The sequence below is a fragment of the Trachemys scripta genome, chromosome 2 (genome assembly GCF_013100865.1).
Source record: "Trachemys scripta elegans isolate TJP31775 chromosome 2, CAS_Tse_1.0, whole genome shotgun sequence".
NCBI classification, from domain to species: Eukaryota; Metazoa; Chordata; order Testudines; family Emydidae; genus Trachemys; species Trachemys scripta.
The window spans coordinates 258931479-258946644 of record NC_048299.1 but is presented as its reverse complement, the minus strand read 5'-3'; the positions used below and the strand labels follow the sequence as shown (position 1 = coordinate 258946644).

The 15166-nt window shown below is 40.0% G+C and overlaps 1 protein-coding gene across 3 annotated transcripts in view; it reads left to right on the top strand.

Moving 5' to 3' along the window:
- The window catches only part of TAF2 (TATA-box binding protein associated factor 2), a 95757-nt gene extending 92126 nt beyond the window's left edge, over positions 1-3631 (top strand). For all 3 annotated transcript variants that reach the window (XM_034763521.1, XM_034763520.1, XM_034763522.1), the window contains one exon: positions 1077-3631. In XM_034763521.1, coding sequence (XP_034619412.1) covers positions 1077-1342 — 266 coding nt within the window. In that variant the 3' untranslated portion in view covers positions 1343-3631. The remainder of the gene's footprint in view (positions 1-1076) is intronic.
- Positions 3632-15166: the final 11535 nt, after the last annotated feature.

Genomic DNA, 15166 nt, shown 5'->3' with positions numbered 1-15166 from the left:
AGGTACCTATAGGTGGTGATCAAATCACCTCTTAATCTTTTCTTGGATATACTAAATAGATTGAGCTTTTTTTAAGTCTTTCTCTATGATTGTCAGTCATATTGAGAGAAAATACAAAGTTGGTTCCTGAAATGTTTTGACTTCTAAGAAAACAGGAGTACCAAGACAGAGGCAGTTGCACTGAGTTTTGCCTTTGCAGTGGATAGAGAGCAAATCATGGTTCCCTGGGAAGACCAATCTGCAATATTTCTCCAATTCTGTAAAATGCTACAGATAAAAGAAAAATTCAGAATATAGAACAGACTTGTTGTGTTGATGAAATAGGCCTATATCTACTTGGAGGTCTTATTCCTGTATTGCTTAAATACGTAAAATCCTGATGTGTAAAGAATATTGGTATCCTATTAGTATAATTTGGATTTCTGTTTATTTAAGATGACAAACTTTGAATGTCTGTATTATTCAGAAGAGCGAGGAAATGCTTGAATGTTAAATATTTTGAAAAATCAGCTTATTTCCACAGTTCAGCATCAAAAAATTCATGTTTGTATACAGAGCCTAATGTTTGACATCAGCCTGTACAGGAAATTTAACTTCTTAATAGTACCAATCGTTGGTTTGATTATTGTTGTCCATTATCTATTGTTATATCCAGAATGTTTCACACGCACCCTAGTTGTTCACTGCAAACATTTTTATTAAGTTTTTGAACTTTTATGTTGGAAAATTGGTGTCTTGAAATTGGTATGTTTGCAGTTCCTTAGCTGTATAGTCACTAGTCATCTGGGATAAATTTATACCATTTGAAGCAAGGAGTAGCACATCCCACCTACACTGCTAAGAATCAAGTCTACAATATGGAAACTGTCAGTATGCTTATAGGCTTGTCTAGGAATACCAGAAGGTAATGGCACCAGTGTACTAATAGAGTCTTTATTAGAATACTAAATATGATGGGAGGCATGAGAGTGTAGATACTAGCTTATATTTCAGCAACAGCTTTTTTGATGTTAAATTATGAGTTAATAATTTATCACAATGTAAAAATTGAAATTCCAATTGTATCTTTGTCTTAGGTAAAGAACAGTCTTCACTAGAGCTGAACATGCTTCCAGTGCCAGCAGCTCCACTCTCTGTGTTCAGCAAAGAATCCAATTCCTCAAAACACAGTGATCATCACCACCACCACCACCATGAGCACAAGAAAAAGAAGAAAAAGCATAAACATAAGCATAAGCATAAACATAAACATGACAGCAAAGAAAAAGAGAAGGAGCCCTTCACTTTCTCCAACAGCCCAGCCAGTGGACGGTCAATTCGCTCTCCATCACTTTCGGACTGAAGTGAGCACTTCTAGAACTCAACCCAGAGCATTCACAGAGCATTTAGAAGGATGTATATAACTATAGCCTCTATCTTTTTCTATGAAAATAGGAAAGCATGAATTGCCTTAGCAATTCAGAAGCTGTGTCACAATCCATATTTGAAACATTCTATTTGTATATTCAGTAGCTGAACTGAATTGGATTCAAAAAAATATTTTATGGTTCTGAGTCAGTTTCTTTTTCCCTGTTCTTTCTCCCCACCTCCCACTCATTTTCCCTTTTAAACAAAGAAAACAGCTCTTTATATAAGGACCCCATGTCTACTGGCAACCCCCTGAACATCATGCTGTCCATGTGTACTGCCAGACTCAATTATGTTTTATGCCTTTGATGAATGTTACGAGGCAAAGTATGTTTTAAACAGAAGCCAACTGCCAGACCTCTGATGAAGCACTGTTTCCAAGACAGTATTGTATAACCAAGCATAGACCTCCTGAGAAGACAAAGGCTTTCCCATAATCTTCTTCAGTTGAGCTATTTCTTGATTTAACCATTGCAGTGTAATGTCAGAGTTTTAAAAATAGTACATAGAATATTTGCCTTTTTCAGATACTAAACTCTTAAAGTTCCAAGCTTCTTTTAAGCTGCAGATTTTTATTATGGACACGACCCTTCGAATATAATCGCATTCTGCAATTATGTTTCCGTAATTTTAGCAGAAAAACTTAATGCATGTTTTGCCCTTAATCAGGCTTTTAAAATACAATAAAATTTGTAAATTATTTTGGCAAAGGCAGTTTTTTCATTAAGATGAAATTGGAAAAAATGACTTTTGCTGAAATGAAAAACATTTTGGAAATCTGTATACATTAAAAAATATACTCCTGTTAAAGTGAATTTACTTGGAAGTATTCTACAATGTCAGTTCATGAATCTACAGGAAACTCTATATTACTGCATTAACCTAAGTCTGAGACTTTAAAAGGTGAGTGAATTCAGATGTCTTTAGCTGTGATTTATGCAGTTTGGTTATGCCAATTCACCCAGCCAATATTTTGTTTTAAAACTTCAGTTTTTAAAATTTTTGGCAATACAAGTAAAAACATCACTGCTTCTTTTTATATTTTCTCCTTATTTGTACGTAGAGGTAGGGGTTTTTTGTTTGTTTTTATTTTCATGTACCAGTTTACTACTGTTGGGTGGATTTTGCATCTTATTCAGCTTTCTGTTATAAAATGGTTGTATTTAGGTTAAATACTATATTTTCAAATGTTTTTGTTAAAGGACTCCTGAGAGAATGAATGATGCTACATCTAGGAAAAAAGTGTTCAAAAGCGCCCAAGATGGATTTTTTTTTTTAAAACCAGTCTGTTTCCCCCCTACCTCTCCTGCCCAATAAACACTTTTATATGAAATACCTGCTGTTGGATCTTGTCATACTTTTGGTGTGTACCATTGAACAGAAACAAATTATCTGCATTCTATAGGAAAACAGTGCATCAAGAAGCAGGGGGTAAGAGGGGAAAAAAGCAGACAGTCCTTAATGTGGGTTTACTTAGATTATTCTGTTGCTTTTAGGCCTTACCTATGAGATTTTAAAATTATATTGCTGTTACAGGCTTTGGAGAGCTGGTGTTGTAAACATCAATATATGAAAAGGGATATGTTTATTTATATTGCCACTAGCATTGAGGAACCCTAAGCAAAGACCAGATCCCCAAAAATCTTATAATATTGGTTAATGATATGACACAGCTGGCAGCAGGAAAAAAAACAGGTGAGGTGGGGAAGGAAGGACACGGTAACAGTAATACAAGCATGATTTGTACAGTTTAACATAACACCTAGCCACTGTCGACTGATATTCTGCTGGCATCATGAATTAAGAAGGAGAGATTTTGAAGTGGCTTGATGGAATTTTTCAGATGGTTTTTCCACAGGTTAAGAGTTGACCCACAAAGTGGAAAGGTATTTGTGGGATTGTGATTACATTTAAGGGAAGCAGCACTCTAGTGATATGAGCACAGAGTTGAGGGTCAATAGACCTGGGTTCTAATCCCAGTTGTGACATATTTATCCGTTTGAGTCTGATTAAATTGTTTAACATCTATGTGTTTGTTTTCCCTTCTTTAAAATTAAATTGTGCTTGCTCCCCAAATGTGTTAGACACTGTATGCAGACATAGAAAGTCACAGTCCTTGCTCCCAAGAGTTTGCAATTTTGTAATTTATAACTATTCAGTGTTCAACTGTTTTGAAGTTTTCTCCTTCAACATTAAAAACTGAATGTGTAGTTATTTAGTGCAATGCCTGGTTGTTGGATTATTTATCTCCTGTAAATTCAAATCTTACAGGTTACCTGCAATGCATACAGTTCATTTTGTACAGTCTGGTTCTGATATTCAAAGTTGTAAACTGTCCTAATCCATAGGGCTCTGCTACCTGGGCCATATGGGAAAATGCTTGACTTGGTAGGTTTGCATTTGCTCAAGCACTGTGAAAATGTGCGTGCGTGCATGTTGCATATATATGTATATAAATATATATGTATACAAATATATATGTATACATGTTTGTGTCTGTCTCTTACGTGTGTAATATATACATGAACATGAGAAACCGTGTGTGTGTGTGCACGCACATAAACACAGCGAGAGCAAAGACTACACAATTCATTTCAATGTCTGATGCTAAGATAGTTGTTACCTTTTCTGTCTGTCCTGTGGTTGTGGGGAAGGGATTCCATAAAGCAAGCTCTTCTCTGAACTCTTGCACAAGACTTGATTCTTGTCTCTGTATAGCAAATTCGTATCCAAGCCCATAAAATACTCCAAGGTAAACTTCTAAGATTAATATTGACAACAACAGTAAACCATCTTACATTATCTAGCTCAGGGGTCGGCAACCTTTCAGAAGTGGTGTGCCAAGTCTTCATTTATTCACTCTAATTTAAGGTTTCGCGTGCCAGTAATACATTTAAACGCTTTTAGAAGGTCTCTTTCTATAAGTCTATAATATATAACTAAACTATTGTTGTATGTAAAGTAAATAAGGTTTTTAAAATGTTTAAGAAGCTTCATTTAAAATTAAATTAAAATGCAGAGCCCCCCGGGCCAGGACCCAGGCAGTGTGAGTACCACTGAAAATCAGCTCACGTGCTGCCTTCGGCACGCATGCCATAGGTTGCCTACCTCTGGTCTAGCTCCTTAGGGCATAAGACTACAATATTTTAATGACTACTTACATTTATTTCATATTCATAAAAAAGTCATAGGTTATTTTATGTGACCTGTACATGAAGGCACTTAAGTCCTATCAGTATTTCCATAATTTCTTTAACACGGTTTATCCACTCAAAGTAAGAACGTGAACATTGTTTACACAATATTAGACATCACATATAACCCTTAAAATACTGAAGGTGAATATTAATTATTTGAATACAATTTTAAACTAAGTTATATACTGTTGTCTCATTCAGAATTTAAAACCACAATAATGATTTTTCATTCATAATAACCATGGACACTTAATATACATTTTGTATTCTTATAAGGTCCTCTGATATCCTCAATAAGTGTCAAGATATTATTTAAATAAATTGTTCTTACATTGTTTGTCTTTGGCATAAAACTATGACATATTAAAAGTCTATATTGATATACACAAGTGAGCCAGAAATCAATTTTAGAAAAAACTTTGCATTAATGTATTACTGTGACCTCAGCTGGCTCCCCGGTCACTCAGTTAGAGTGAACTGCAAAGAATGGGGCAGACAATCCCCAAAGCTGGTGAATTTCCAATACTTAGGTTTTCCAAACCAGCACACAACAGCTTCCATACCTTATAAGCCAACAACACAGTTCCCTTAAAGTAACCGAGCCTCAGGCCTCCACCTAGACACCCAAGTTAGATAGGATGAGGATTAATGAAAATCTTATTCATCATATAAAAAAGGTTCTACCAATCCCAAAGGATTGGAAACATTACCTCCCAGGTTAATGAATATTCCAGACCTCTCCCAAATACACCCTTACAGCCAATTCTTATTAACTAAATTAAAATTTATTAAAAAAGAAAAATGAGAGAATTGGTTAAAAGAACAGTATACATACAGACATGAGTCAATCTTGAGATTCAGATTCATAGCAGAGATGGTGAGCTTTGTAGATGCAAAGAGTTCTTTCAAAAATAGTTCAAAGGTTATAGTCCAATGTTTCTATTCAGGGCGGTCCAGTCAGAACTGGGATCTCAGTCCTTGTGGCTTAGGCTTCCCCTGCATGAAACCTCAAGCAGATCTGAGATGACAGGATCAAGACTCAAGAGTCTGTTATACAATTCCAGGCCTCCTTTGACAGGGCAGAGTCCTTAGGCCAACAATAGGCATTCAGGGCGACTTTGAAGTAGGTCTATTTCTTGAGCTCTCTGTCACATGGGATGCACAGTTGCTTTAAATATTCAAAAACAGAAGCCTAAATTTGGGCTGCTAAGTGCATCCTTGGGCACTTGCCTAACTTCAAAAGTGCTGAGCACCCAACTCCTCCCATTAACCTCAGTTTTAAGGCCAAGATTTTTCAAAATAGAAACTTTTTTGATTTATATAGCACCTAAAGCGTGGCCCAGATGCTTTACAGAATATAGAAAGATAGGGGGCCAGCCATGCAGAGTTTACACTCTTAAATTAAGACAAAGGAAGGCAGGGGGAAGGGAGAAAAAGGCTTACAGTTAAAATAATTGGGATTGCTTGTTTCTGTAAGCTTGTTAGCAAATACAAGGTTGAGGGAATGGCCCTTGTAGCAAGTGGGGAAATTGATAGGATACATTTCAGGTGTTTGATGCTCAAATCCTAAAGCTACAGGGACATATAAAAACTTAGAACAGTACAGAGTGAACAGTTGAAGCTTCTTTTCCACAAAATTGTAACAATTTAATTACTAGAAAAACACCTTTGTGAATAAGAACAAGGTTGTGATAGGCTGTGCTGCACTGTAACAACTATTTAGTATCTTTTTTTTTTTTTTAGAACTGACAGGGTTTTTTTCAGAGGATGGAAGAACTCTGATTTAGCAAGGGGTGGTAAAGGTTAAATAGCTCTGAGTGACCGTATAATAGGGTGACCAGATGTCCCGATTTTATAGGGACAGTCCCGATTTTTGGGTCTTTTTCTTATATAGGATCCTATTATCCCCTACCCCCTGTCCGGATTTTTCACATTTGCTGTCTGGTCACTCTACAGTATAAGAAGAGCTCTGCCACTTGCAGAGCAATGCCCTGATTAAGTTTAGGGATCTATCCTCCAAAAGTTGAAGCAGTTCATTAAACAGTTACAGCTGGGTGTTTTCTTTTTTTCCCTAATTACTTATGAAGAGATGTTAGGAAGTGGGCAAGCTGACAAACGTACATGAGTTAGGATTATATTGAAAAAATCTAATGAATTTTCCACTTGGTTCACTAATCCACAACTGCTTATGTAATAGGTGCTTTTGCTACACTAGTCTCACCTCAAATCTAGCTAAAACGTAACCAAGGTTTTGCTGTAATGTACATGGAGAGATCAGACTCCCATAAATGGTATACTTGCTCAGGGCTCACCCAAATCCCTGCTCCAGTAGGGGTCACCAGACTCCCAATCCATATCCAAGCGATAAACACTGGAGGAACTGGAGAGGCACGCTCCTGTTTATGCCCCCGGTTCATAGCACAAGGAGGGCGACTGCGCAAGCACGAATCAGTGGACGCTACTTGCTACAAATACCCAGTCTCTGGCGCGTGAAGTGCACGCGTACCCACATGTGGAATACACATAGGGACCAGCTCTTGAACAACAACCTATTTCTCTATTCTCCGTTTCAAAAATGCATGAACTGCTTGAGCTGAGATTTTTCCACAAAAATTCTGCTCAAAGTAGAAACCTGGTAAAGAAAATTTCAGACCAAACAGTGAAACTTTGGCAAAGTTACAAGCAATTGAAAACAGTCTTATTATTGGAAGTGAAGGGGGAGGTCTTATAAATGGAAGTGTAACAAAGGGCAGAGATACTAGCCCGGCCTATAATAATGTTAATTAAATTTGATATTGCAATTTTTCTGAAAGAAACTTATACTTCAGGAATTTAGTTCTAAGTGATCTACCATGCCTGCAAAACCCAAATAATTACCTCATCCAATAATTAAATAGGTTAGCCTATGTATAAGGACAACCGTTGCTTTGCCTATAATTCCACTGTTGTCTAAATATATACTGAATGCCTGCTAACTTCAAATGCATTTGAAAGTATTGTGGTTTCTCTCAACCTGAGTGGTTAGCCTACAATAGCTGTCTTACAGATTGTTTCTGTTAAAAGGAGAAATCAGTGATGGAGTCAGGTATTTCTTTGATGCAATCTTGTTTATTTACAAAGAATGTTAGGCAGTCCTGTTTTCTTGAACACTTCAGGAATCAAACAAGAGGCAGTTTCTTTGCTCATAGTTTCCACCCAGCACTCTTAACGTTGAAGTTTACATTCAGTTCACTAATAGGTACTCTGCAAACTATGATAGACACCCTGGTGGTCAGATGGCTAAGACAAGCTTATTTCCCAATAAACATCATGGATTTAAGCTTTGCACTTGTGACGGGTTAGATCACAGAAACCCCCTTGGGAGCTGCCACCCAATGTACCAAAACTACCCCTGCTCCAGTTTTCCCTGCCAGCTCAAGACTCCAGCACCCTGTCTTGCTGGGCCAGACACTCCTGTTTGCTCCAGCACAGACCCAGGGTCTGAATAACTTGCCCCAAAGCTGCAAGTTTACCCGAAAACAGCTCACAGAAGTGTGCTTGTCTTTAGCACTCAGATACCCAACTCCCAATGGGGTCTAAACCCAAATAAATCCGTTTTACCCTGTATAAAGCTTATACAGGGTAAACTCATAAATTGTTTGCCCTCTGTAACACTGATAGAGAGATATGCACAGCTGTTTGCTCCCCCAGGTATTAATACATACTCTGAGTTAATTACTAAGTAGAAAGTGACTTTATTAAATACTAAATACAGAAAGTAGAATTTAAGTGGTTCCAAGTAGTAACAAACAGAACAAAGTAAGTCACCAAGCAAAATAAAATAAAATGTGCAAATCTATGTCTAATCAAACTGAATACAGATAATCTCACCCTCAGAGATGCTTCAGTAAGCTTTTTCTCAGACTGGACACCTTCCAGGCCTGTGCACAATTCTTTCCCCTGGTACAGCTCTTGTTGTAGCTCAGGGGATTCTTCATGATGGTTCCTCTCCCCTTTTGTTCTGTTCCACCCCTTTATATATCTTTTGCATAAGGCGGGAACCCTTTTTCCCTCTGGGTTTCCACCCCCCCTCACTGGAAAAGCACCAGGTTAAAGATGGATTCCAGTTCAGGTGACATGATCACATGTCACTGCAAGACTTCATTGCCGACTTGCCAGCACACACATATACAAGAAGACTAACAGGTAAACGTAGCCATCTGCAGAGAATGGCCCTTGTTAATGGGAGTCATCAAGATTCCAAATCATCATTAATGGCCCACACTTTACATAATTACAATAGGCCCTCAGAGTTATATTTTATATTTCTAGTTTTAGATACAAGAGTGGTACATTTCTACAAATAGGATGATCACACTCAGTAGATTATAAGCTTTGTAATGATACCTTACAAGAGACCTTTTGCATGAAACATATCCCAGTTGCATTGTATTCACTTATCATATTTTTATAAAACTATTCCAGTTACGTTATATTCACTTCTTATGTTTTTATAAAACCATATAGACTGCACAATGTCACAGCACTTATATGGTACTTTACATTTCCCTGTCCCAAGCCAGGGAAATTAATGATCCAACCAGCAGACCAAATTCGGTGAGGAATCCCGGTCACATGCTACCTGAGGCATGTTGCACATTCGCTAAGAAGCACTAATGATGAAGAATGAGGGTTACACAGTAATAAGATTGCGTGGTTACAATTGCAGTCTGTACATCTTGATGTTTCTTTAAGGGGTCAATGAACTCACTTGTAGGCAAGTAGCAAGCAATGGGGCTGGAGAGGTGGTGAGGAATAGCAATTTGAGAAGAGGGTGAGGGCTTGACATGTAAGAAGTGTCCATCTGCTGTATAGTGTGGGAAATGGTACAAAGACAGTGAGGAAAGGAAACCCAGGGAACTCAAGGCTGAAGTTGCTAGTGGGGAAGAGAAGTGAATGGAGAAATCCTTTTTCAGTGGGAGAGTGTCAATGAACTAAAATATATTGGGACATTGTTCAGGATCAAGCTAAGTGCAGAAAACACCAGCCTGCACTGTGAAAAAGACACTCCCCTGAGTGACACAAGTTACAGCGACCTAAGCTCTGTCCATACCAGTGCTATGTCGGTGGGAGATGCTCTGCTGCCAACGTAGCTTCCATCTCTGGTGAAGGTGGAGTAATTAGGCTGACAGAAGACCGCTCTCCCATGGGCATAGTACGCCTTCGCTAGACGAGCTACAGCAGTGCAGCTGCATCGGTGCAGCTGTGCCAATGTAGTGCTGTAGTGTAGACTTGCCCTTAGTCTGCTCACTGCCATTAATGCCAAAAGCATAAAAATATTAAGTAATTGACATAGTATGGTTGATACTCGCCACTTCTTTTAAAACATCATTGTCCATACCACTGCTTTAGATTCATTTAATCTCTACTTCAAGGATTTGCCATGAAGGCCTTGAAGCTCGTAGCTCCCCATCCTGAGAGCTTTAAACAGAAAAGTGGCCAGACAACAGTTCAGCAGAATGCACCAACTGAGGGAGGCATATGCTCAGCCTGAAAGGATGACAGCAGGGCAGACTAATTGATCTTGTGAGCCATAAGTGGAGCCTCCATTAAGTGCCAGGATAAATGGTGAATCTAGAAAAGGCAAAGCTGAAGCTGGGAAAGTTGGGAGGGACTGTTAATGATCCAGCAACCTCTCCTCCTGTCTCCTACCACTGTATGACCTGAGTTGGAATTGTCTGTGTCCGTTACAGTTCTCCTTTACTTCAGAATCTGTAAATATATCTATTGTAAATAGTTTTTAGTAAACTTAAACTTAGTGTTTAGAGTTTTCAGTGTTTTTAGTTTTTTTTTTTTTTTTTTTTTTTTTTTTTTTATAACTAAGATAGTTGTTTAGTTCCTCACCATCTCAGGTAGATTCTCTTTGCAGAGGACTATACCCAGAATTCCAGGATTTAAGAACCGTATCTCTTGACCCCATTCCTTCTCCATCAGTGATGAACACCAGTGCTGCCAAATGCAGCATCTACCACTCCTTCCCTCCCTGCACCTGTGAGGGATGAGAGCTCCATCTGCAGAAACACCTCCTGGTGAAGGCCGTGAGACCCCAGTCAGACCTGGGCAGGGGAGACCACCTGTACAGAGACCTCAGAGAGTGAGCAGCACCTCTGCGAACTCAAGCTCTGGAGCAGAGACCACAACCGTAAAGCCTAAGAAACTCTCTCATGAAAGTAGGGGACATGAACATAGGCATAAAGATAGATTGCTATCCAGATCTACCTCTAAGAAAACGGATCCTTCCCTTTCTTGGTCCAAGTAGGGTAAGTCCTCATGCATGGGTCTTAAAGAATTAGGCCCTCATAAATCTTCCATCCAGGAAGGGAAGGCGCAAGGAAGAAGGATCTGATGGTACCATCTATGGCTCCATCTCATAGACCAAAAAATCGGCTTCCACTGGCTCTGACTGGGAATTGCACAATGGACCTCCATTCAGCGGTTCCAACATCTTCCAGATGGGATACTATGCATGCCAAATCACTGGGAAACACCGGTCCATCGGTCCCAACCTCAGAGACTCCTTGAACTCTGGGAAGGGCAGATACCTTTATCTCATCAGAGGATATTGTTGTCCTCTCCTATTGGCCCTGGTCCTCCTCAGAGATATTTTAGCACCAGAAGAAACAACCTTGAGGAGAAGAAGATCCTCCCCTACCATGTCTCCTAGCTGGAGCATTATTCCACTGGTAATTTGCCCCCACCCTCAATGTGGAGGGAGATATGCACAACTTCTTGCCCCCCCAGTTAGAAATTACATAAACTGGGTTATATTATAAACAAAAAATAAATTTAACAACTACAAAAGATGAATTTTAAGTGAATATAAGAGATAACAGATAGAACAAAGCAGATTACTGAGCAAATAAACCAAAACACGCAAGCTAAGCTTAATATACTTAAGAAACAGGTTACTAACTGTAATTTCGTACCCTAAATGTTGTTTTAGGCAGGTTGCAAAGTTTCTGTGGTTCAGAGTTCCAGTTATATTTCTTTTTCAGACTTATCCCTGTCTTAGTCTGGACTCCCCCCTTGTCTTCCCTTCAGGCGCCTTTAGCAATCTTTCTTCTTGGGCGGACAGACCATGGAGAGGAGGAGGAGTCCCGTTTGCCTTTCTCCCCTCCCTTAAATAGGATTTACACAAGGCAGGAATCCGTTGTTTCCCAAACTTGACCCCCCTTCCCTTCCAGTGGAAAGTTACAAGAAGTCCCAGGTAATGTTTAGTATCAGGTGACAAGATCACCTGACTCTGTAGTCTGGCTGGAGAATCTTGCCTACATGCTCGGGGTTCTACTGATTGCCATATTTGGGGTCGGGAAGGAATTTTCCTCCAGGGTAGATTGGCAGAGTTCCTGGAGGTTTTTCGCCTTCCTCCGCAGCATTGGGCAGGGGTCGCTAGCTGGAGGATTCTCTGCTACTTGAAGTCTCTAAACCACAGGATTTGGGGACTTCAACAGCAGAGTCAAGGGAGAGGGGTTGGGACGGCTTTGTGGCCTGCATCATGCGGGAGGTCAGACTAGATGATCATAATGGTCCCTTCTGACCTTAAAGTCTATGAGTCTATGTAGTATCACCGTGTCCATGAGTCAGTGGCAGTATGGAGGTCTGCAGGAAGGCCAAGTCTTTTCACAGTCCATTGTTCTCACTGATGGGCCATCAGCCCTGTCTGGCTTTTCCATTGTTGTACCTGAAGTGTTAGCAGTGGGTGTCACCCAAAGTAGCATAGTTGAAATAAGATACATAGTCAATATTCCTAACTTCAGATACAGAAATGATACAGGCATACAAATTGGATAATCATATTCAGTAAATTATAACCTTTCCAATGATATCTTACAAGACCCATCTTGCAAGGTACATCTCAGTTATGTCATATTCATATTATAAGCATATTTTCATAAAGAATATGGAGTGAAACGTCACAATGATGACTATCATTTATGTAAACCAAGATGGTGGAGTGAAATCTCTCTGTGTATAGAGGCAGTGAATTTATTGAATTGGTGCATCAGGAATCATCACACTTAGCAACATACCTACTAGGTGTGCTGAATTCTCTGGTGGACAATCTCAGCAGACGCTTCTTCACAGACCTTCCATCTTGAACAAAATTTTCACTTAGTGAGGAACATCATCTTGGTGTTAACAAGTTTAACAAGAAGTTAAATGTCTACTATTCCAGAATAGCATTAGGTGATGTCCTTCTGTTATCCTGGACAGACAATCTGAGGTACATCTTTCCACTCATTCACCTTCTCTCTCAGGTTCTGTGTAAGATTCATCACAACAAGGCCAGGGGTATCCTCACCACACTCAATTAGCTCAGACAATTTTGGTTTCTGGACCTCATACAAATGTCAACCCATCCTCCCATCAGGATCCAGCCCTTTCTGGCTCTGTTAACTCAGGAGAATGGCAACATCAAACATCTCAAACTAGACTCTCTGCATCTTAAGTCCTGGTATTTGGTTGGGCATCAGACCTGGAATGTTCATGTTCAGTGACACTCCCAACTATCTCAGTCACAGCAGAAAGATCTCCATCAGAAAGTGCCAGGTAGCTAAATGGAGGCATTTCTCATCCTGGACACAATGGGAACAGTATCACCAGGTATTCCTATTTTAGACTCTTGTCCCACAAGATGGCAGGACTTTCCATTAGCTCATTGTGGGTCCACCTGGCAGTGATTAGTGCCTTCCACCCTCCAATGAAAAGCCATTCTATCTTTACACACTGTGACGAGGTCCACGGAGTACAACTGGACTGTGGGACTGCTACACCCTGTGTCCCACCAGCCTGGGGTATCCCTCTCTCACTGTGATGCTGTTGCCAAGCTACAAACCTCTGACTGGTAGTGCACTTATACAGACATTCACAGGCAGGGACACACCCAACTGAGTTACATGAATGCTTCTCCCAGCCACTCATGAACCAACAGTAAAGAGGCTCCAGCCAATTCCCCCCAACTCCTCAGTCTTGCACCCCAGAAGCCTAACCAATAGAAGTTCATTACCCAGTCTGCCCCTCCCTCGATGTGGAGAGGACACATACTAGCCTCTGTAACCTGAGGTGAGATTTCTCAAACACTTCAGCCAAAACACACTGGTTTAGGTAAAATATAAAGCAGACTTTTTTAAGTACAGAAAGGCAGATTTTAAGTGATTATAAGTAGCAAGTGTAGAGATCAAAGTTAGTTACCTAAGAAACTAAAATAAATTTGTAGTCTGAGTTCTATAAACTAAACAGGATTTGAATCAAGCAGCGTCTCACCCTGACAGATGATATAGTTCCTCAGTTCACAGACTGGGACTCCTTTCAGCCCGGGACCACCCTCCCCAATTCAAAGTCTTTGTCCTCTAGACATTTCTTCCAGGTGTTGTTGGGAGGGAGGGGAGACAGAGGCCAAGTCATGATGTCACTTTCCCTCTTTTATAGTTTCTTCCAGTTTGCTGGAAAAATCTATGCTTGTGACATGGGGGTCTGCTCCCATTGATCAAGCAGTCTCCATTGTCTATGTGCTCTTTCTGAGAAGTCTTCTGGCATGGCTGTTGGGAAAATGGATTCCCTTTAATGGGCCATCAGCATGTCTGGCTACTCCACTGTTGTACCAGAAACGCTGGTTGTGGGTGTTCCCTACCTCACAACATATTTCAGTAACACACAGATAGCAAAACTTCATAACTTCACATACAATGATAATAAATACAACGTTCAACAGATCAAGACTTTTAAAGTGGTATCTCACAAGGCAGACATATAATACAAAACATATCACAATTATGTGACAGTGGTGAATATGGGGGCTCCAGGGTACTGCTTTGAGGTACAGAGTGCCACACACACTCAACCACAATTCGTTTCCTGAAAGATCTCATTAGGACCTCCCCGCAAGTGTTGAACCCCACACTGCAATGAGGCCTCAGCATGGTACTCTCAGTTCTTACCGGATCATCTTTCGAACCGATGGTAATATGTTCCATGTCACATCTTTCCATGAAGGTTGCCTTCTTAGTTGCCATCACATAGCCCAGACAGGTAAGCAAACTGGGAGAGCTCATGGCTGATCCACTGTACACCATATTTGATAAAGAAAAAGTCTCTCTTAACCTCCATCCAGTATTCATCCCCAAGGTAGTTTTTGAGTTTTGCCTAAACCAACCTATTCATTTACTGGTATACTTCTCAAAAACCTCATGCTTCCAGTAAAGAAAAAGAGACTGCATTTCATAGACTCATAGACTTTAAGGTCAGAAAGGACCATTATGATCATCTAGTCTGACCTCCTGCACAACACAGGCCACAGAATCTCACCCACCCACTCCTGTAACAAACCCCCTAACCTATGTCTGAGTTATTGAGGTCCTCAAATCGTGGTTTAAAGACCTCAAGGTGCAGAGAATCCTCCAGCAAGTGACCCGTGTCCCATGCTTCCTCAATGTCCGATGGACTGTGGCCTTTTATCTGCAAAGAATGAAACTATTTAGGAAAACATTGAGACTTATTTGCCACAATAGCTGAGTGTGAGAAAC